Source organism: Syngnathoides biaculeatus, chromosome 3 (genome assembly GCF_019802595.1).
Source record: "Syngnathoides biaculeatus isolate LvHL_M chromosome 3, ASM1980259v1, whole genome shotgun sequence".
Lineage (NCBI taxonomy): Eukaryota > Metazoa > Chordata > Actinopteri > Syngnathiformes > Syngnathidae > Syngnathoides > Syngnathoides biaculeatus.
Window position 1 is genome coordinate 15,311,286 of NC_084642.1, and position 22,978 is coordinate 15,334,263.

The 22,978-nt window shown below is 38.0% G+C and overlaps 1 protein-coding gene across 9 annotated transcripts in view; it reads right to left on the bottom strand.

The window, feature by feature from the left end:
• myo5aa (myosin VAa) overlaps window positions 1-22,978 on the bottom strand; it is a 70,230-nt gene that overhangs the window by 13,309 nt on the left and 33,943 nt on the right. For 4 of the 9 annotated variants that reach the window (XM_061814528.1, XM_061814531.1, XM_061814527.1 and 1 more), the window contains 25 exons: window positions 22,561-22,642; window positions 21,920-22,027; window positions 19,891-19,997; window positions 19,349-19,614; window positions 19,033-19,114; window positions 18,793-18,933; window positions 18,598-18,720; window positions 17,507-17,590; window positions 12,417-12,572; window positions 12,239-12,336; window positions 12,077-12,163; window positions 10,609-10,717; window positions 10,321-10,532; window positions 10,085-10,241; window positions 8,650-8,889; window positions 8,316-8,564; window positions 6,582-6,675; window positions 5,537-5,667; window positions 5,344-5,457; window positions 5,106-5,240; window positions 4,388-4,444; window positions 4,089-4,316; window positions 3,014-3,022; window positions 2,517-2,617; window positions 251-331 (listed from right to left, as the gene is read on the bottom strand). In XM_061814528.1, coding sequence (XP_061670512.1) covers window positions 251-331; window positions 2,517-2,617; window positions 3,014-3,022; window positions 4,089-4,316; window positions 4,388-4,444; window positions 5,106-5,240; window positions 5,344-5,457; window positions 5,537-5,667; window positions 6,582-6,675; window positions 8,316-8,564; window positions 8,650-8,889; window positions 10,085-10,241; window positions 10,321-10,532; window positions 10,609-10,717; window positions 12,077-12,163; window positions 12,239-12,336; window positions 12,417-12,572; window positions 17,507-17,590; window positions 18,598-18,720; window positions 18,793-18,933; window positions 19,033-19,114; window positions 19,349-19,614; window positions 19,891-19,997; window positions 21,920-22,027; window positions 22,561-22,642 — 3,251 coding nt within the window. The remainder of the gene's footprint in view (window positions 1-250; window positions 332-2,516; window positions 2,618-3,013; window positions 3,023-4,088; window positions 4,317-4,387; window positions 4,445-5,105; window positions 5,241-5,343; window positions 5,458-5,536; window positions 5,668-6,581; window positions 6,676-8,315; window positions 8,565-8,649; window positions 8,890-10,084; window positions 10,242-10,320; window positions 10,533-10,608; window positions 10,718-12,076; window positions 12,164-12,238; window positions 12,337-12,416; window positions 12,573-17,506; window positions 17,591-18,597; window positions 18,721-18,792; window positions 18,934-19,032; window positions 19,115-19,348; window positions 19,615-19,890; window positions 19,998-21,919; window positions 22,028-22,560; window positions 22,643-22,978) is intronic. The other 5 variants (XM_061814533.1, XM_061814536.1, XM_061814532.1 and 2 more) reach the window with 3 other exon arrangements.

A 22,978-nucleotide genomic window follows, 5' to 3' on the forward strand; every position in this document is an offset into this window, starting at 1 on the left:
ACCATCTGCGAGCGAGAATACAACAAAAATAGGACTGTTGTGTGGCTTCTGGTATCATTGTGCAGCTTTGTTTTTTAAACCTCCAAAAATACAACCAATATTAACCACTATATTTCAAACTGTAACACTAATTCTGTCTAACAGGAACATGAGCCGATATGAGGAAGATTTCAAAGTGTGATTAAGATTAAAAGCGCACTACGCAATCCCAGAACCTTCAGTAAAATGAAGAAAAGTCACAGAGTTACACCTGATGGTCTCCTTTAAGCCCTGATTAACCAGCCACAGCTCCCCGTCCTCATTCAGCTTTTGGAAGTCTGGAGCAGCCGATCTGACCGGTGCACAACACAAATTGAACACAAAAAGGAGCATGAACAGCACAATGATCACATGACAGCATGCAAAGAGTGATTAGGAAACAGATGGGGTTACTGAGCATTATGATTATGATTTACTGGTGGGACTACCGTATTCTCCGGACTATAAGGCGCACCTTCAATGCATGCCGTATATTAAAACTTTTTTTCATATATAAGGTGCACCGCATTATAAGGCGCATAGAGGCTGGGGTGGCGTTATGCATCCATTAGATGGAGCTGCACTAAAGGCTCAATATTGATCCAGATATAATGCGCATCATCGGCTTTTGAGAAAATTAAAGGCTTTTTGGTGCGCCTTATAGTGCGGAAAATACGGTATACTACATTGAATTCTAACAATGGCATACGATGCTGCACGACAGAGAAAGTCTTTGATGCATTATTCGATCAGTTTAGTTTGCTTCACAAATGCATCAGAAGAGACGTTAACAGTGCAATGAATTATTATATAAATGGATTATATGTATAGATATATATACACACACACACACACACACCACACACACACACACACACACACACACACACACGCACACACACACACACCATTAAATTAAAATGTTTTCATTGTATATAATTTTCATTGCTGTATACTGTACATTTAGAATTACAAAAGTATTCATGAATATTGCTATAATTGACCAAAATCTGAAATAAACGACATTAGTCCAAATGGATCAGAATGATAATATTAACAGGTAAAATACAAAAAAAAAAAAAACGTTTCAAACTTGGTTTGTAATAATATTATTCATAAAACTAATCACTTGAATTGATAACATTGGGCAAATGAGTCTTTCATGACAAATGGATATATATAAATTCTATAGTAAAGGAAATAATATATTTTAATAAATTCAAAAAAACATTTATTTTTTAGTTTTTATTGAAGTACTGTACTATGTATAATGCATATTCATTATTCATATTTAATATTGTATTTTACTTGTATTATTATATTTTCATGATTACAAATAAAACTTCAAATCTTCCTAATGGGAGGAAAGGATGTATTAATTTGACATGAAGGGCCTTTTCGAGGAAATATTACACAAACCTGATTTCAGTATGAGCATGACGCACTTTGTTTTGTATTGGACTTGTTAGTTGGTGTGTGAACAACACGACAATAATGACAATAAGCAAAAAAGACAACAGGGGAGAAAGGAAAGCAGAATGTACAAGTTTACATATTTCACCACAGGGCCACTGTGTAGAAATATGGAGTTATCAGCAACAGAGTGGCATATAGGGAACGAGGTAAGTAAAAGTGGACGACGAGGTGGCTAAAAATGCTCAACAGACACAACATTAGCTACACTTGCAGGATGAAATGAGGTCCAAATTAAAATCTGTATAAAAAAATAGTGACTACACTAATATAATACTGACTAGTTCTATTAGACTTGCTTCTTTGCTAGCCATGTCAATTACAACATTTTCTATAAAAATACATTTTAGTATTAATATCATTATAAAGCAAGACTTTTTGATATAGCTCTTGAATTGGATCTTGACAGGATCCTAACTGGACCCTTCAGGCATACTTAATGTTGTGGTCACTGAGCATATTTCTCTCAACAATAGTGTTCCAAGTTGTCTTGTTATGAATCAAATTGAGCTGTCCACCTTTGCGTGAAACAGGAACAAGGAGGGGTTCATGCAACACACATTCCATGATTGTCAGACTGAAAACTCCTACAGTGTCCAAACTCCTGCAAAGTTAGAAGGAGGACGTCACATCGATGCATAGATGTGTCACTGCCTTCATGTACTGCTTAATAAAGGCATTTGGAAGTTAAAAAAAAACCAACAACCTCAGTCAACTCTACCTGGACATGCTGTTAGAGATACCGGAGGGGAAAAAAACCCCAAAAAGATTTCATGGTGTGGGATCTGTGAGCATGAGTCACTCTTCCCGTGTGGCCATGAATGCTCGCCTAGCACGATCCATGGACCGCATCATCTGTTACCTGAGCCTACTCAGCAGATGCCTGACTTCTAGCCGCTTACACGCAAACATGGGGGATCTGTACAGGACACGCCGGTTTTCGAGTTAACGACGGAACCGAATGCCAGAGGGTTTACATCAAATCCAAAGCTGTGACAAGAGGTCTGTGTTGGGGTGAGGAGTACCTGTTGGTGTCTTTGAGGCCGAGGTAGGCTTGCTTAAGTTCGTCAGCATCCTTCAGTTTGGAAATGTCCTCCACATGGACAGCCACCTCTGTCATGGTCTCCTATAACACACAAGGGAGGGGGAAGCTCTTAGAAATGCTTTGTCGTGACATATCATGAAATCAAAATCGCAACTGTACAAATGAGTCAAAATTAATCAAAAATAATCACAGCACAAATGTATACATCTGGTTAAAGGTCAAACAATTGGTGACATCTTCATGCAAGCAAACAAACAAAAAGAGTCCAGTGTGGATCAGTTTGTGAAAAAGAAAACGTGAACATGACTGATGAGGACCACATTCAGTAGCTGTACTGAAAGGACACGATTGTCTGCATGAACAAGTCTAATTTCTGACTCTGCAGTTACATATCAAATTGATTTTACTGGACCAAAAACCAATTCAAAAAAGATACTTTTTATATGTGAAAAATTACTGTGAGTGGTTAAACGATACCTTCTCATCCTGTGGGAAAGCATGGATGGAGGAGAGAAGGTAGAGATAGGAGCATTAGACACTGAGGAGGGCGCAACCAAAAACATTGAAAACACAAGACAGCTCAAGAGCAAGTTCACAGATATGAGGAACATTTCAAATATCACATTAGTAGCAAAATGACATCAAAAGTGATCTATAGGTCAGACATCCTCCCTTTGAACACAAAAATACTCTTAGATATTACGTGTTCATTAGGCAGATTGGAAAAACACTATGATAAACAGCAAATTGTTTTTAATCATTTGGCGACATAAGCAATGAACCAAACATTAGGATCATGCATTAATTTTAATATTTGTAATACCTTTTATCAATAATACTTATCTTCCATGTATTAAAGTATTCAAATTAATGCACATTGTTATATTCATACATTAGATACAACATTATTAAAGTATAATTATTAAAAGGGCTGTTCTAAATGTATTAATATTTTACATTTGAATGTTTTAATTACTACAATTTAATTTTAAATTTCATTCATTCTTATTTATTTATTATTAACATATTATTTCATTAATTATTATATAATTCATACTAAATTGTAATGGTTTAAGTACTATGACCATAACATACAAATATTGGAAATGGTTATACACATTAATATAAAAGATATATTTGTAAAATATGTATTTAATTTCTACTATTATTCACAGATGTTTAACTATTCCTATGGAATTGTTCTATCAATGTACTACACACAATTTAAAAATATTGGAAAAGAGTTATATCGCTCATAAGTTGAAAAAACACATGAATTATAGTATTTAAAAATGTTTAAATATTCAGATTTCATATTAATCAATTTTCATATACAGTACATGTCTAATAAGCATTCAGCATGTCAGCGCAAAAAGCAACCACAAAAATGACCAATTTAATTATTAAAAACCTGTGCAAGTCATTGTCATCATTCTTGCACACATATACTGAATAAAGTAACTCGGTGAATGTACTAACAATCAGAAAAACACTAAATATTGGACAATGTGTATACATGTACAATACGAATGGGAGAAAATGAGTCATCTACCTTGTGCTGCATGGCCTCTTTCTGACTGACCAGCTGCGAGCGCAAGATCAGCACCTCCTCCTTGCGCACCTCCAGCTCCTCGCAGGACGAGTTGAGCTGATCCAGAAGCACCTTGTAGGCCGGAGAGCCCGGCGCCCCGGCGCTCGCGGCCGTGCCGCCCAGCAGGCTTTTCCTCATCTCGGCCAGGTCGTGTTTTAGTTTCTTGTTCTCTGACTCCAGTTCCTGACGCTAAGACCAGAGAGTGTTGTGGTTATAGTTAGAAGGCGCGCAAAGAAAGCGCAACTATTTGAACAACTCACCTTGAGGGATTCATACTCCAACTCTGCCCCACGCACCTTTTTGAACTCTGACTCATCCTGAAAAACAAAAAACAAAAAACAAAAAGTAGAACATTTAAAACATTGACTTTTAATTTCTCATTTAAACTATGGAACGTTGAAATGGCATATTTATTTTCTGATGTTATTCACTCCGAAAATTGAACTTCATACTAACAGCGAGAGTCCAACTTCTCACTTGCAAATCAAGGATTTCTTCAAATAAATACGCTCATAATTAACGGTAGCTTTCTTTTATTTTTTTTTTTTTAAAAAAAAGTAATCACAATAGATTGCCAGGTACAGATAAGCTCTGTTCAGTATTTCCTTAAATACTGGCCTTAACACAGTGGTGATGCAATTAAAATGATCACATTATACAAGTCTAACAATATAATACAAAATGCAATATGGAAAAATAATCTAATATTTAATATTTTTTTTACATGAAATTAACTATATTTTCAAATGTGTTTTACTTTGATTGAATCCCATTATTTTTGTAAAATAATGAGAATTACATTGTGCACAATTACAGGCCTCCAATAATAAAAGCCTCATATCTCTGCAGTTGAGTAAATTCACTGCAACTGTATACTGAACATCCCCAGGCAATGCATATTAATAGGTGGCAAAGTAGTGATGCTTTCAGTGGTTTATCATTATTCAATGGGTTGTATATGTCTGCCCGTGTGTGTACCCTGGCCCGGGCCCTCTGAAACTGCTCTTCCTTGTTTTCCAGCTCATTACGCAGCGATTGCTTTTCTTGCTCCAGCTCTGTAAGCCGCTTCTGCAGCTTGAGCGTGAGAGAGGTATCCATTCCTCGTGTCAAATCCTGGAAAAAAAACCCTCATTGAATATCAACTGCTGCTTTCATGGGACTACACAGAAATGCCGCCAACAAATCAGTCAAATATCTCTGAAGGCAAGTCGCGTACTTCTGCGGCACGGGAACCTTCTTCCGATTCGGCGAACTCTGAGTTGTAGGTGTACTCGGATTCGTTGCTGCTGTGGGTGGAATCCGTTCTCCTGTGGCCAGGCTTGGAGATGTGCTAAAAAATAGAAAGCCAAATGAGTGGGGAAACCGGTGGAGGAGGTTGGGGGGGTTAGAAGAGAACGTATGTCCCGGACCTCTTTGAGGTCGTCGTATTTCTCCTCGAGCCGAAGGTGCTCTGTCAGGAGATTCTGGTAGCGAGAGCGCTCCTCGTTCAGATCTGTCTCCAGCTGCTGAGTCTCCGCTGCAATCGCACGAGCCATTTTCTCTGCGAGAAGGCAATCGCATAACATTCAAGCAAATTTAGACTTGAATCTTGTAGAAAGTCTCCTTTAGTTTTAGGATGTTATTAATTGGGATGTCATGATATTCACAGTATAAGAATATCGCTGTATTAAAAGTGCTTCAATATCATTATGGTCTTGCTTGAGTATAAAATAATGAGGTGTTGTGGTTAAAATTTTATTTTGGGTCAACTATATATGGTAAGATCCCTTCCCCAGGCTGGTGCTCACTCCACTTCCTTGTTACAGTATAAAAGTAAGATTGATAGGAATTTCAGGGTCTTATAAGGTAGGGGGAAAAATTGCGGCAGCAATGATAGTGGAAATTAATAACAGGGAGCATGAACAATGATAGAGAAGAAAAATATTCCCCATCCATGGCCTTATTTAATAGCATGTTTGAAGTTTTCTCTGTCATAGAAAAATAAAAGTAGAGTGTAAATTTTCAGATGTATAGTGCTAATGCAGTCATTTTTGTTATTCAAGTTATTTAACTTTCTTAAAAAACATGTGACATGCAATGTGTTTTTTTTCCTTCTTTGAATGACAACTATTTGTTAAATGAGTGAAACTATTGTGCGAAGAGGATTTTTTCTTCGTTGTGCCAAGTTATCATAAGTATAGTACTTTACTGTGTATAGTTGGTAAAAATAGTAGAAATGCACTTTACTTTTGGACTCAATCATCATTCGAGTATCTGTACGAGTATTTTTTCACCTTTAGTGTTTTCCATTTCTTGTTAGTGTGTGTCAGATCAGATGTCCTAATATTTTTGTCCTTGTGGTCTTGTTCGTTATGAACAATCAGAGGTTGGTTTTTTGGTTCATGGGGGCCCCCAATGAAATGCTCCCAGAACCTGCCACTGGCCAGCAGGTTGTAGGTTCTAACGCTAACTCACCTGTCATCTGCTGACTCTGTTCCTGAATCAACCTGTTCAAGTCGTCTTTCTCTTTCTTCAGCAAGCCATTCTGATCTTTCAGTTCGGAAACCATCTAACACACAAAAGATCCAGAAATGACATTGTTACAAAGTCTTTATGTGTCTTTATACCCTATTACACAAAACTACATGTAGAGCAAGGAAGCATAGTTAGTTAAGGCGAAGTGACTTGTCCAAACCAATTAGTGAAAAAAGATATTAGGTGTTAAAATGACAAGTTACTGAACTAAAAAGATTTAGAGCAAAATATTTCTTTTTATAGATAATGTTTACATGGTGTAGAAAATGAAGTATTCCAAAATGTTATTAGATGAAATTGTGATCCCGACTGGGCTCTTACATCTTCTAAAATCAATTGGTTTCTTGCTCTTAAACAGCTGATTATGGACCCTTAACCCTTTGTTGACCCATGTTGCATTTTTGCATATGGTACATTAGGGCCCCTTTTCCAGTTTACCGACTTGGCATTTGCAATTATTGACCAGTGTTGTACAATTTCAGATAACCTGGAACCCTGCTTGGTTAACAGAGGGTTAAACCATGAATACAGTAAAAGAATCAGAAAATTATTTCTTCTTTTTCCTCCGACTTGACTAGGCTACAAGCGCTTTATCATCAGGAGGAATGATGACTCAACACAAAACCATAACATTCAGTCAGTATGCTAAAACACAAGCACAGTACTGCATGCTAACCTGGATTGGGGCAACTCTGTGCCCATTGCCCCCTCCGTCTCTGAGCCAGCTAAATTGAAGAAAAAAAACGTTTGCCTTTGGATGCTGAGAACATATTTTGGCATGTACCGGTAACTTAAGGAATCTATGGGGGATGATAAGGTCACTTTTTACAGACACTAATGTCTAGGGTCTATTGACAAGAGAAGGTAGCCAAGGATCAATATCATGGAATAATAATCGACTACTGGAATTATTAAACAAGCATTTCTTGTCTCTGAACAATGACGGGATCACCTTAGCTCTACCTCGACTGTGGATGTGCCTACTTCCTATGACAGTTTTGAAGGCTAAAACTTGCAAGGTGGTTTACCTGATCACAATATATCAAAACTACAAAAAAACAGTATTCTGTATGGGCCATAGTAGTTGTCAGGTTCCTCAAATTAATCTGTGTGAATTAAATTCAACCGATGAAGGGGAAAATTTTTTTTAAAGTGAAAAAGATGTAATTTTTTTGGACCATGTAGTGATCTCAAATACAGTTGCAAACACAACATGTGAATATCTTAAGCCGTGTTAAATGTGTCCAAAACTAATAGCCCTTTCACATACAAATTATTAATAATCTTTGACAGTTTCAGAAAGAAGAGCTGATTTGCGGGGGAAAAAGACAATTCAGAGGATTATTTTCTGTAATTACACTGCTAGAAAAAAGAAAGTCGCATTTAAAAAATAATTATCAGGAATAGTATTCAAATTTGGGCTAGGTTGTGATTTAACTCACACTTCAGGGATCCCTTTGATGCTATTAAAAATTGTTTTTTTTGGTGCAAAAGAAGGTAGGAGAACGTCGATACAAAAAAAGAGGATAGGTCAGAAAAACATCGTAGTTCTGTTCATTAAGTAGTAAATAGAAACTTAATATCACACAAATGGAAGCGAGGGGAAACTGGACACCCAAACAACTAGTGTTAAAAATCCTGTCAAGTGAAAGAAGATACAAAACTCTAACGTACTTTCTCCATTTCGCTCTTGTACGTTTGCACCCAGTCCTCAATTATCTTCTTCTCCTGCTGCGTGGTGCTCAGCTCCTTCCTCAGCTTCTCCAACTCTTCCAGGAGACAGCTGACCTGGTTGCCTTTGCTCCTGGCGTCCTCCTCCACACCACGCAGGCGGCCGAGCTCCCCGCGCAGCCGCTCGCTTTCCGTGGTGTAGGTGTTCTCCAGGCCCACGAGCTTTTCATTCACACACTTGTTCTCCTTGGTCTGGTGGGCCAGATAGAAGTCAGTAACCTCCCCCCAAAAGACACACACAAAGAAGACTGGGATGTTAAGATGAGAAGACTTCTACCTGCTCATCGATCTTTCTCTGCAGCTGCATGATCTTGTTCTCCATGCCCTTGTTGAGCTTCTTGAAGTGCTCCACCGAGCGGGCCTCGATCTTCAGCTTCTTCAACTCGCGCCTGGCCCTCATCCTGCGGAAGCAGCACTGGAGGTAGACAATTGAGCTCAGGCAGCGCTTGTACCAGCGTCGAGCCAGCCAGCCGCGGGCGTGCTTCTGGATGATCACAGCCTTGTGCTCACGCAGGAGCTACAGATGACGGCACGGGGGGTGAAAGAGAAACAGATGACACAAAATAAAACAGTCGCAGATCGTGATCAATGGGGACATACTGTGCTTTTCTATAATATTTCCATTAAATCCATAGCGCTTGAAGCACTTGGTTAGCCTTACTCATCTCATATTTTTTGCATGTTTATCACAGATATTTGCCATCACATCAATTTTTATATATCTCAATCAATTTTTGTATCTAGATCACAGGTGTCAAACTCAAGGCCTGGGAAAAAGATCCGGCCCACCGCATGATTTTATGTGACCCGCGAAGGCAAATCATGTATATCAACTTCCATGATTTTTGTGATAATCTGTAATAAAATTTCAAATTGTCATATCATAAATGATAAAGTTGAGATATTGCAGGCATTTTTGTGTTACCAAACATGAACAATAGTTGAAAAACCCATTACGCTTGATTTCTGATTCATAACTAGTTCATAAATTTATATATCATAATATATCATGAGGCACAAGATTTTCATGGATTCACCGTCATAACGGTCCTCTGAGGTAAATCGTAACTACAATGTAGCCCGCGGCAAAAATTAGTTTGACACCCCTGCTCTACATAATCATTTTATTTATTATGGACAAGAAATTCAAACCCTTGCTGGCTAAGTGAAAAAGTATTTATGAAAAATAAATGGCTAAGTTAGTCTGGACAATTGAGATGGAGTCGAATGACAAATTGGTAGTTCATGTTCGTGTGCAAAAATACAGTGATACCTTGGTTTTCGAACGTCTTGGTTTTCGTACAAATCGGTTTTCGAACCAAAATGTAGAGATTTTTTTGCTTGGCTGCAGGTACGGCAATGCACTCACAGCCTAGCATACTCTACTAGGCTAAAGCATACATTTTAAGCAAAAAAATACATATATTTCTTAAATTATTTAATTATATAAAGTATTTAAACTATAAATGTATTTCTACTATGCAGTTTATCAGGAAAAGCTAAAAAAAAAAGCTTAAATTTTTTAGGCTTGGAACGCATTATTTGATTTTCCATTCATTGTAATGGGACAATGTGCTTTGGTTTTCGAACGTTTTGGTTCTCAACCAGCCTTATAGAACAGATTGTGTTCAAGAACCAAGGCACCACTGTAAATGCAAATCACAAAGTGTACAAATACTGATCATGTGTGTTCTTGTGTGTGTTTGTATTACCGCCTGGTACTTCTGGCGGGCCATGTAAGCTCTGAGGATGGTCTGTATGGCCAGGGCTGCCGTCTGCTTCTGCCTGTAGCGTTTCCTTGCCACATACATCTTTTGGTACTTTTGGATGACGATAGCGGCCAGAGTGCGACGAATGAACTTCGCCAAGCTGAGGATGAGTGAAACCCAAATGCGGGTGTGAAACGAAGCTTTCCAAACCAGTGTAAAACCAGGTGCGATTGACCCACCAGCGAGCCTGGTATCCTCTGGTAAACCTCTGGATGGTGATGGCAGCATCCCGCATGCGCATGTACTTTTTACGTGCCAACCAGCAACGAATGGTTTTCTGGATGCGAATGCAGGCGGCGCGAAGCTTGTCAGCTCTCAGCTTCTCCAGGTAGGCCACCTGGCCTGCCCTGAAGAAGATCTTGGTCTGACCAAACTGGTATTTATCCTGATCCTGGCAGAAGATTACAGCGATGAGACGAGATGAAGACATGGAAGCTTTGAGAAGAGGGAACATTTGATGGATGAACCTGCACTAGCTTCTCCAGAACGTTCCTGCAGGTTAACTTCTTGTCAGACAGAACATCCTTTTGCTTCATCAACACTCTGTACCGGCTGAAGAACTCCTGGTATGTCCACCTGCAGTGAGCACACGCACGCACAAAAAAATCATTCAGTGTTGACATTGTTCCAAACAGTGACTTAAAATGATATACAATGGTGCCTTGAGATATGAGTTTATTTTGTTCTGTTCTGCTCTCAAAACATATTTCGCTACTATAATGAATAGAAATGCAATTAATCTGTTTCAGGCCTCCCCACGAACACCATCTTTAAAAGTAGGAATACATTGTAAAATCAAGTTATTAAAACATAGGAGAAGCAAAAAGAAAAGTATTAACTTTTTTTAAAATACAATCAAGCCAAAAGTGTCTCTATCTCTCTTTCTCTCTCTCTCTCTCACACACACACACACGCACGCACACACACCACGCACGCACGCACGCACGCACGCACACACACACACACACACACACACACACACACACCACACACACACACACACACGCCAAATCAATCAAAATTAAGACCTTAAAAGTGATTCTGAAGGCCTCATACATCAAATTAAAACGGCATAAAAAAACTTTAAAAGCATTTCGATCACATTTCACAAATGTAACAGCACCTCCTCAATCACATTTAATTCAAGTCATTTATATTTATATGTAACCATTTTTTTTACAGAACAGTGGCTGATAAAAAGCTGTACATAAATAAAAAAACGAAAACAAAGTAATTATAATATTACAATTCTAACAGTAAAATAAAATAAAGAATAAACAAAACCAATTAACAGAGCTACAAAAAAGCTGTCAAATAAATAAACAAAGACACCTTTATTTTAAGATATATTTATACTGCTCCCTTCTAATTGTCTTTGGAAATAGAGGTGATCCAGAGTTTTTTTTTTCCCCACCCTGTCTTTTACCTTATCATATTTAGGATGATGTAGGATCACATTAATTAACTTCATTTACACTTTTCGCAGACCATTTTAAGGCAAAAAAAAAATAACTACATCTAGTAAATTTGACTACCAGGCGAGGGCGGATATCAAAATATTTTTCTAAATTTTTAGAAAATATTTTGTATCGTTATTACTGTTATTTTATTCATTTAGTTTGTTACTTTCATAATTAAATGCAATTGTTCACGTTTTTGTGTTTAGTTTAGTTTAGTAAAACTCAACTTCATAAGCTTATCACTTCTAACAACATGGTAATATGAACAGTTAGTGATCAATCATTCAATTAGTTTTTTTTACACACATTTTTTCAAGGATTTTCATTAAATCTTTTGAACTCCTGTCATCAAGCCACAAATGTAATGGCAATTCAACATCCAATAGATGTCATGTCATGATAACTTATATTTGCACAATTACAAGTTAACATGAATGTTTAACAACCAAGAGAGTTTAATGACATGTTGTGTTACCTTGATGGGAAACCTGCTGCGGAGATGCGGATTGTCTCCAGGACACCGCAGGCCCTCAGCTGCTGTACCGCACGCATTGGGTCAAACCTGCCAACCATCATAATTCGCAGATTTGAACAAAAAAATAAAAAGAGAAAAGAATAAAATGGCACGGGGACTAACGAGAAGGCCTGCTTGAAGTCGTTTGGTTTGATACAGCGGACATAGTGTGGAGTGGTGGCGTTCAACGTTTCCATGAGCATTTGGAGGGAGTTACGGAACTATAAGGACAATGGATCAGTATTAAAAGTGTAAAAGAAGTCTGTCGTGTGTATATGATGAGTAACACAAAGTATGAAACCTGGCAACCGACGGTCTTCTTGTGCTCCTTGCTGCTGCTGTCACGGCTTTTGTCAGGTTTGACACTGAGACGGGTCCTGCCTCCTGTTCCGGGAGCCTGTCCGGTGGGGCTGGTGGCTTTTCCCTCATCTTTAAAAAGCTCCACCAGCAGGTCGAACTGGGAAGAGCAGCCCGAACGCAGTTACATAGACGGTCTCTTCAGGTTTACGTTTAAAATGGATTTCATGCTGGATAACGTCTTAATGTATTAAATGTACAGTGGAACCTCTAAATTTGAATGCTGTAAGGTTGCACAGTTTGGACATTTTATGGAAAAAAAATGGAAAAAAAGCCAAGATTTTTTGTTTGACCTTTTTTGTGTGTCGCCAACACAGAAGGGTACCAGTGATGGCAAAGAGCTTAAGTGTAAGAACAACCATAGAACTCGAAAAGTAACTTAGTCGTACCATGTTATGAATAAAGACAAGATCAGAACGCTTTTTTTGTTTCATGTTTTTTCTTGTGTGCGCCCATTTTTGTCTAAAGAGCATTGATGTGGGACTACACAAAAACTACACCTTAGGTTCTTACTACATTTGTAAATTTGATGGAATAAAGTCAATCCCCTACCAGCCTTGAACCGCAGTGCACGTCACTGCCTGTGAGACATTTTATGATGCCAACAGATTGAATTGAGAAAAAAAAAGTTTGGACAAATTGCTCCCAGAACAGATTGTGTTTGAAATCTGAGGTTCCACCATAGTAATGAACAGTCCAGCAATGTATGCATAAATTGTCATACTTCAAACCGTGTACTTACTGTTTACGAAGCTACATTGAAGAATTATCTGTTGTGCAGATCTTACATTTTAAGTGTGTGGTATCGATTAGTCGATTGTTTGTTAGAATTTTTATTTGTCTTCCCCATCATCGCGTCAGTCAGGTTCATTGTTATACAAAGCCAAAAACCATACAGTGTTGTAAAAGTTATGGTATTGTAATATGTAAAAGTATAGGTGCATTTCAAATAAAAATATCGGAGAGAAGTTCATCTATCCCAGTAATGGATTCCAAAAACTAAATTCAGAAAGTCAATTCCTACCTGAATTCTATATTTTAAATTATTTTGATTGTTCTTATGTAATATTTTGGAGATGGTAAAGTTGGGGTTTTTGTTAGCTGTAAAATAATTAATCATAATTGTACAATTAAAATAATGAAATATATTACTCACTGTGGAGTGAACCTACTTAATATCAGTTTCACTTTTTGAATGGAACTGTACTAAAACAGTCCCAGTTCGGCCTTCGCAAATTTTCAGATTTTGGAACATCCACTTTCCAAGCTCCTTATCCTCACAAGGGTCGTGTATCCTCCCTTATTTGCCCCTCTCCTCTCACAAAAATAAAATAAATAGATAAATAAATATAATTTGGGGTTTTTGTATAAGGGCTAAAGAAATACTTTGGCGTCATCTTGTGGCACCTTGATGTACCCAAATATAATTTATTGATGGGGTTTTATCATTTAGTCCCTTACAAAAGTATTGGAACTACAAAATCAATTCCTTTGTTTTTGTTGGATACTGAAGCCATTTGGGATTCAGATCAAAAGATGAATAAGAAGAATCCCATCTTTTATTCATGGCATTTATATTTACAGCACAAATGGCTTAGTTCTAATGACCGGGGTTCTTTTTTAGTGTGTGTGTGTCCTGTTTGGCTGGTAGATCAAGCAGAATGGAGAATCTGCATCACCCCCTTTATACCGGGAGAGTCGTATGGTGTCACAGAAGACTTTCTATGAGGTTCCTCTGTGCTTGGGCACACAACAAAGGGCTTAGGGGGGAAAAGTGGAAGGTCTTAGACTGGCCAATTTAACCACAGTACCTTAACCCCATAGAGCATGCATTTGATCTTCTGAAGATGAGAGTGGAAGTAGACCACCAGAAACAAACAAGAACTGAAAGAGACTGCAGTAAAGATTATGCCACCTAATATTAAATGTTATGTTTTGGAGACAAGGTTAAAGAGAACAGACTTCGATGGTTTGGAAATGTTCAGAGACGAGAGAGTGAGTATATTGGGTGAGTATATTGGTAGAATACTGGCTCAGTTAAATCATTGGTGGTTGGACAAGTGCTCTGTGTTGTATTCTTATGTAAATAGCATTGAATAAAAGATGGAATTGTCAACTTTTTTTCTCATCCAGATTTTAATCTGCAACCCTGAAGTCTTCAGGGTACAACAAAAACAAAGGATCTTGCCGTATCAACACATTTGGAGGGGACTGTATGTTTGAGATGTCCTTTTTTTTGTTGGTGGTCTTTGAATGCAGTTCTTGTACAACTGAAGTGAAACAAAGTAAAAGTTGATTTTTGCTCATCACCCAATACAGCTAATAACCCGTGTAGTCCAATTTGACATTACAAATTGTCTATACTCAACATTTATTATTGTCTAAAAGCATAAAAAGAGCGGTTTCATGCCTTACAAGTTTGTGTAAAGCACTCATGGGCATTTTTGTTTTCCCATGTGTGAGGTCATTCCAGTTTATGCTAGTGTTACTCATGCAAGTATGCTAGGTAATACAAGACTATTAATGAACTTCATATGCAGGTGGTTTGTTTGCATTGAATAATTCAACTAATAAAAGAAAATGTTTCTGTTTTATGTTTGTGATTTTTAGTCACTGTGCCGCCCTATGTGTAATCTTTATGCAATTAACCCCTTTTAGAGGGCTTGTCAACACTTCACAGATTTAAGCCTTTTGCAGCAAGACTAGGTCATTTTCACAAGACTGAAGTTAATTTAGTAAACTTTCTATGATATTCTTATTAATTGAGTTGCACCTATAGCTTTTTTAGTATAGCATGCATAAATGAAGTGAAACGTCCTTCTCCGTTCTGTGTACCTCTTTCCCACAACACTATGCAGGAAACAAAAACCAAACCAAACCTCTCACAGCATAAGTCCTTCCTGGTGATTTTATGTCAGAACATGCTTTATTTTTAAACTCTGAGTGCCTGAAGTGTTCCCCATGCAGCGAACAATGGCAAAAAACCAAACTCCATGACCCAGTGCTGTTAGAGCAATTAAGTCGGCGAGTGAAAGAAGAAAAATATAAAAGAAAAAGCTGGAGGCAGACCAGCGTTGCGTGAATGCCCCCGTTTACCTTCTGTTGACAGGTGGGGAGGGAGGAACGTTTTCATGGTGAAGACAGAACCAACATACGTGGACAACACATGGAGACACAGTGACAGTAAAACAGTGACATTCAGATGGAACATTAGCACCATCCCACACATCTTTGATGGAAACAATAGGGAAATAAAAATGGCAAACTGGTGATAAAAATGAGAGGATCATGATTGAATTTCTCCTGGTCAATTCAATCACGCTTAAATGCAGAGTTAAAAAATATACTACTATGGACAAATGCAGAGAAATGTTCGCAAAGGTAAACATGGATGTACACAACACTGCGGAGCAACCATGCTGGAACATGAATTGACGCAATCTCCTCATGATCGTTTTTAATCTTGCACATGGAATTTGTTTAGAACATAATGCAAATCTCCACATTGAGTGACTGCCGATGTGCCTCAGTACATGCTTCTATTTTGGTTAGCATCAGAGTTTTGTGAACAATAATTGTCAAAGTTACACTTCCAATGAACTTTAAAAACCTAAAGAATGCATTATCTTTGTAAAGTAGTTACAAATGGTGAGATTACCCAATGGGGTATGAAATGTAAAACAAATACTAATACAATGCTAGCCAAACAGTCACTAAAACACCCAAGCAGCAGACACACCCACACAGAGTAGGACTGTTGTGATAATCTTGGCAGAAAACCTTAAACACTAATTAGAGCAAATCTCATTAAGGCCTCATTACGGCTTAATCCCAATTGTTTAAATCTCACTGATGCAGACAACGTGCACGTGTTTGCATGTGACTCGGTAGGTGTGATACATCCTGACTTCTTTGACGTCTGAAGGAGATGACAACAGCTGCAAGTTACAGTAGGATCAACACACTGGATCATTGTGTGTGTGTGTGTGTGTGTGTATGCACGGGCCAAACAGCAGCCAGGATTTAAAGGCTTTTAGTCCAACATGGTTATTCAAACCTGATCCTGTTCCAAATCTTCCTCACAATCATGCAATGTTAACTAGCTTCTGATTTTATTCAATTTGGCACCTTTCTCTAAATAGAAGAATATTCACTTGGCGTTTTGGCCACTTGAGCAGATAAATCCCCTCAAAATCTCACTCACATAGAGGTCTCCCTTTCTCCACCAGGAAAATGTGGAAAATACGTGTTATTATCTTAGATCACAGACTATAGATTACACTCACAGACATTCAAGAGTCAACTTTTGAACTTTGTTGGTAACAAAAACTGCATCACGCGCCAAAGCACCCAAATTTCAGATAGTAACTTCATATTGTAAACTTTCCCTAGGAAGTACACATCCTGCTGTGTCTTTAACATTGATTAGTGTTCCAGTTGACTTTGATTGCTCCAGAATGTTGTGCGCGGCCATGTTTCTGCAGAACTATGTGACTTCATGAATGAATGAATGAAGGCCATTTATTTGTCATTGTACCACTGAACAACGAGATAGAACTTCTCCTTATCAGTGCATACAAAAAAAAGCAAGGTAAAAGGTCCATGAAATCTTTACTTTTTCTTTTTCTTCCCTCTGCATTTCGCCAAATTAGTCCTTGTTATTTTGGTTTTAATATAGATGTCTCGTGCCCGAAGTTAAAATACAGTAAGCCCTCATCTTAAAAATGAATTGTGTACCAATGTGTATTTTGTGTTTTCCTCTTTATGTTACTCATGTTTCACTTTCACTTCATGTCAAATTCACCACAGGGTCACAAGTACCTGAAGTGGCCATGTGAAGTTGTTCATATAGCCACGAGAGGGCGGTGCGCTTACAGGCCAAATGGCGGTCAACCTTATCAGCAAAAAAAAAAAAAAAAAAAAAAACCTGTCCTCTCAGGACATTTTTCGGTGTGTACATGAATGCGTTGGAATATGTTGAATAAAATACTTCTGATACCTTCCAACCAGTGTGTGGGTGTGTGTACAGCTCACCTTGCTAGCCTTGAGCACCTTAATCTGTTCTTCATTCACCGTGTCCTTGTTCTTCTCCAGGAAACCTTCACATTGGTATTCAACCTGCACAAGTACAAGATTGGAGTTTGTGTAGACACGCACGCACACCTTTCTACTGACTTTACATTATCATACATGAAGTTCATTTTTATGATTGCATTTATTTATTTTCGTGTCTTAGGATACCTTTTCTGTTAATGCAGTCTATGTATGATTGTCTGTTCAAAATCTGTTATAATGTATATAAAAGTAAAATCTAAAAAAATTATTTTAAAAAAGTTACATAGAACTTATTGAACTTACGGACACGTGCTTATGTTGAAACAAGTTGTGTTAAACATGTTAACCATTTGTTTTGAGTAGTGACGGGCCTTTGAATAGATAATGAATGAGGATTGAATTAAAATAGTGGATAATTCATTGATTGTTTTGCTTTAGGTATTATTTATTTAAACTGGAAAATGTGAGGCTTTCCTCAAAGATATGTATTCATTATTAAACATTTTATTCAGATCAATATTTCACAAAAGGAACTAATTATCTAATGTAGACAATTTAGATTATTTTCACACAAAAACATGGTTTTGCTCATAGACTCAAATTAATCAATTATCTTTTGAAGCATTTTATTTTCTTACAGTACGTGACTAAATTCATTTACAACCTTACAAAAATATGTTAATTTCAGATCAGATATGCATCAACAATACTCCAGTTTCATATCCACTAACCTGATGGATGACCCCGTGTTAATCCTTGACCCATTTGTGTGTAAACTCATAGTGAGCTGGCTTAAAAGGTTGCTGCACCAAAAGTGAATTTCCACAGCCACTCTAAACGCTTATCTTTTTTTGCGCGTGAGAACAGAGATATAGAGAAAGTCCTCAGGCTATTCTAAAAATAGCTCACAAGAGCATCGCTTGCAGCCAATCTGTTCCTCAATCGTTACTAAAAAGAGCCTAATTATTCACACTACTTAAATGATAATAGATACATTTCTGATCTGAACAACAGGGTTGTTTAGGTTTAAATTACTATATGCTATGCAAATAGATGTCAAGTCCCCCCACCTTATCAGCAAAATGTTGGATGATGAAGGCGCGGTTGGACATGCGTGGCTTCTCGAAGAGGGAGCACGTCTTCAGGTGGGTGTAAAGCTTCTGAGCCCACGAATCATCTGAACCTTTTGGCATCTGAGGGCAGACAAAGCATGGATGAAGGACTTGTTTTTGGACATTTCTTTATCTTTAGATTATTTTATGCACCCTGCACTCTTCATCCAGCAGGTCCAGGATGCCCATCTTGGCTTCGATGAGGTTGATGCACGGCTGATTGTCATAGAAGTCGATAAGAGTCCAAGGAATCTGCTCCTTCATGTACTCCTCCTGCTCCAGCTTGAACACATGCTGCGCTCACACAAACGATGGACATTGAAGATGCCGGCTTGCTTTGAAATAAATAAATAAATAAATGAAATTGTAAAAATGTCAAAACATTCTGCACACCATGTTGAATTGCTGCTGGAGCTTTTCATTGGCATAGTTGATGCAGAACTGCTCGAAGCTGTTGATTTCAAAGGTCTCAAAGCTAGGAGACAGAAAAATAGTTTTAAAAATTATTATTTGCAAACACACTTCAGTTCATAGGTATTGGGATGATGTCATGAATTTGTATGTTTTGATCTTTTAAAGACAAATAACCTTAACAGATTAAAAATAAAACATATTACAATGTATATAATGTGTTACAAATCCATGGCGGCAGTGGATAAAATAGAGGGAAAACCATACAACTTCAAAAATGATCCACCGAATCTCATACCCGTAAATGTCAAGTACTCCGATGAACGAGTGCTGTTTGATATCGGCAACGAGCGCCTTGTTGACGTGCTCCACGATCCAGTTGAAGAGCTTGGCGTAGATATGTTTGGACAGAGCGTCCCGTGCGTTGGTGGCCTGCAGGCGGGGGAGGGTCTTGATGTAGGTTTCGGAAGCCGTCTTTAACTTCCTGTGACACAGCCACTGAGCCATGTCCTCGTAGGTGATGCCGACCAGCTCGCAGAACTTCGTTAAGTGATCGTTGTTGGGCTAGAAGAACAACAAAGCAACATTGCATATTAACCTCTATGACGCTCGCACTAGCTGTGATAGCTAATGCGATTTCGTGTTTCCATTTACATTTGAGATTATCAAAGCACAACCAAAGATATATTATAAATATAATTAAAATAAAATAAAATAAATATAATAAAGAAATATAATTATCTATTTTTGTGTGTGTCCAATGTCTAATCGAATCATTTGGTTAAATCAAATCATGAAGAGGTTAAAAAATAGTGTAAATTAATGTAATGATAGCCTCACAGGAATCATACTGCTATCTGAATCTCGGTCTCTGATCTCCACATTTCCCAGATGAAGAATAGCAGCCAGAACTTGAAACAATCCCATCTGATAGGACTCATTGATACCTGCAGGGGAAAACATTATTTTGTCATTCTATCATAAAAGCAGGAGTAAGACTTCATCTGAAAGGGTATCTGACAACATTAACGGACAAACAGCATGAATCAAGTCAGCCATCAGCAAATTCACCAAACGGCAAAAAGTAAACAATATACAGTAAATTATTGTCTGCTCAGACAACAAAATGGTGGTGGTTGATCAATAACCTCTTCAATGTGAAAATTAGTGATTAATGTTGCCCACTACTGGCCTTCATAGCCTGCAGAAACACAGAAAGCACTTCATCATCTTACCGCTGGCTCCAGCCCCCAACTAATCAAGTAATCGCAATTCACCTACATAGTCTATTTTTAAACATTATATATGGTTTACTTTTTTCTCTGCGTACTCCTGTTTCCTCCCACATTTCAAAAACTTGCATGGTAGGTTGACTGAAGACTCCAAATTGCTCATAGGAGCATGTGAGCCCAAATGGTTGTATTTGCCTAGTGATTGGCTGGTGACCGGCTCAAGGTATACCCTGTCGCTCACCCTAAAATAGCTGGGATCCGTGTTTCCTCTAATTTTTGAAGTGTCTGAGCAAACACGCTAAGCCCGTGAGCACTCCTTTTGACCACTGAACAAAATAAGACGTGCGCACTGTGGTCAATCAGTGTCATCCATTGAAGTTAAATGGCTCATTAAAAGGTTCAGATTACATTCCCATGAGAACATATTTAAGATCAGTTTTGTGTTTTTGCTAATTTACACTGAAAATGTCAACAAACAAAAAATACATTACAATAAAAATACATACCAAGCCAACTATTAACTATAATTTTGAAACGTCGTTTCATTTTTTTTTTTTTAACCCACAACGATATCACCGTCTGTTTTCTTGGTGTAAAATGGAATTATTCCTTGAAGAATATCTTTAGCAATGCGTGTTGAAAGCTGAAAACAGTTTTAGGGTTAATGTTATGTTACCTCCTATATTTAAAATACAGAATTGGCTTTCTGGGCACTGTATCGTCTGCGCTTTCGTCCTCAATCAGGCTGTGCCAAGGTGGAATTCTAACATTACACACCATCTCATCCTGTACTTTCTACTTTGGCTTCAGATCAGACCTATTTTTTTTACTCAAAAAAGAGAAAATCTCCTCCAGTTTCAACACTTTTTCTTCAATTACCCACAAACCCCGGTGTTTGTAATTATGCATGTAACCCTTTAAAATGGAGGGGGCGGTGTCAGGTAAACTAAGAAGTAGAGTGTGTGGCCCAGTGTGGCCGAACAGCAGTTCTTTGTGAGAGGCAGTGTGCTGCCGTGTTAAAAAAAAAAAAAAAAAAAAGACGTGAGGCTGTCGTTCACTGTGGTGGATCTGTTTTTCTCTGCACTGAGTGTGTGCGACAAGTACGCAAATGCACAGTTGCACAGCTTTGAGGGAACATTGGCTGAGATACGCTCTGGTACACCCACGATCCTCGTGAGGGTAAGTGTGATGGAAAATGGATGGATGGATATACTGTACAACTAGTATATATTGCAGCTACTATGGGTCCTGCAGTTGCTTTTTTATGTAAGTTTGTGATGTTTTACAAGTTCCAACTGTCAAGGCCAAAAAGGTATCTGAATTGAAATGAAAAGATTTGTCGACTAATCAAGACTACAAAACATATAACAAAAACAACAAAATTGTGAAAATGTGTCCCAAAAACATGTTGCCTATGAAAGGTTATTCCCACTTCCTTTGATTTGATCATAAATTATTGTGCATATTTCTTTTGGTCCCTTTTTAAAGTGCGCAAAACTAAACATTGACTGTTTATAGTCATCCACAAAGACAAGCAGTCGAGAAAATGGATGGCTGGACTAACTATGTAGCTCAAGTAAATGGACATTTACACTGATTCTTTTAGAGCTTCCACACAGACAGTAGTAATGAGTTACCGAGCAATGAAAAGGCGTTGCGGGTGGTGCAGAGTTCCTTTGTGTCATCCACCCCATCAATGATGGGGCTACGGCCCTGACGGGTGTACAGGAAATCATTTGCTTTACCTGAAGTGGAGAGAAGTACATTTCAGATGGCTGTAATCTTTCATTATCCTGTCTGAAGAGGGCAGATTTTGCAAAAATTAAGTTTGATGTACCAACATTTGAATTCAAGAGAAAGTGTTGCCTGGCAACGAGGGTAAAGATATCATTCTGTGACAACCACTATTGACGGAGCCAGAAAGTCAGTAGGAGAGGAAGACAGCAGCTGTGTGTATATGCGTGTGTTTATAAATTGTGTTTGTTTGTGTTTATACGTGTCCGTTGTGTGTGTATGTGTGTGACTAAGATGAGCAGGTGCAGGCCCACAGTGGGAGTGCATTGCATGAAAGCTTGTTCAACAACAGGTTCTTGTGTGTTGCTACTACGGTAGTGACATCATCAGAAAACATGACGTGAAATACAACAAATGCGTCATAATGATTTTCTCTGTCTGGTTAATACTTTTTGAAATATTGAGAGGAAGTGGGGGCCCTCCAGAAAGATGTAACTAGAGTCGAAGATGGCTCCAAGAAGGTGGATGTGTCTGTGTTGCTTACTCAGTTTGAGGTTTTTGAACTCCGGCAAATGCGATGATGCGCATAGCTGATAAAAGATATGGTAATTTCTCTCCTCATCTGCCTGGAAGAGAAATTTTGAAAAAAATTACCACAAACACAAATGTATTAAATTCAGATTATGATGTACCTGAGTGACTAATCAATGCGTTTCTTTTTAAATTGTCACTGACCTCATAATCCACCCCAGAACATTTTTGTTTATAAACAAGATTCTCTCTACTTTACTAAGATTTTTGCATACAATCGGCCAACAATATTTGATATTGAAGTCACAAAGTGATACCTTACTACCCATATTGGTACAGAACTTTACTGGTTCTGGCACTGCCTGAGGAATACACGAAGGCACCAATGGCAACATTTTTGCACCTGCTATAAAGAAAATGTAGTGGTAGTA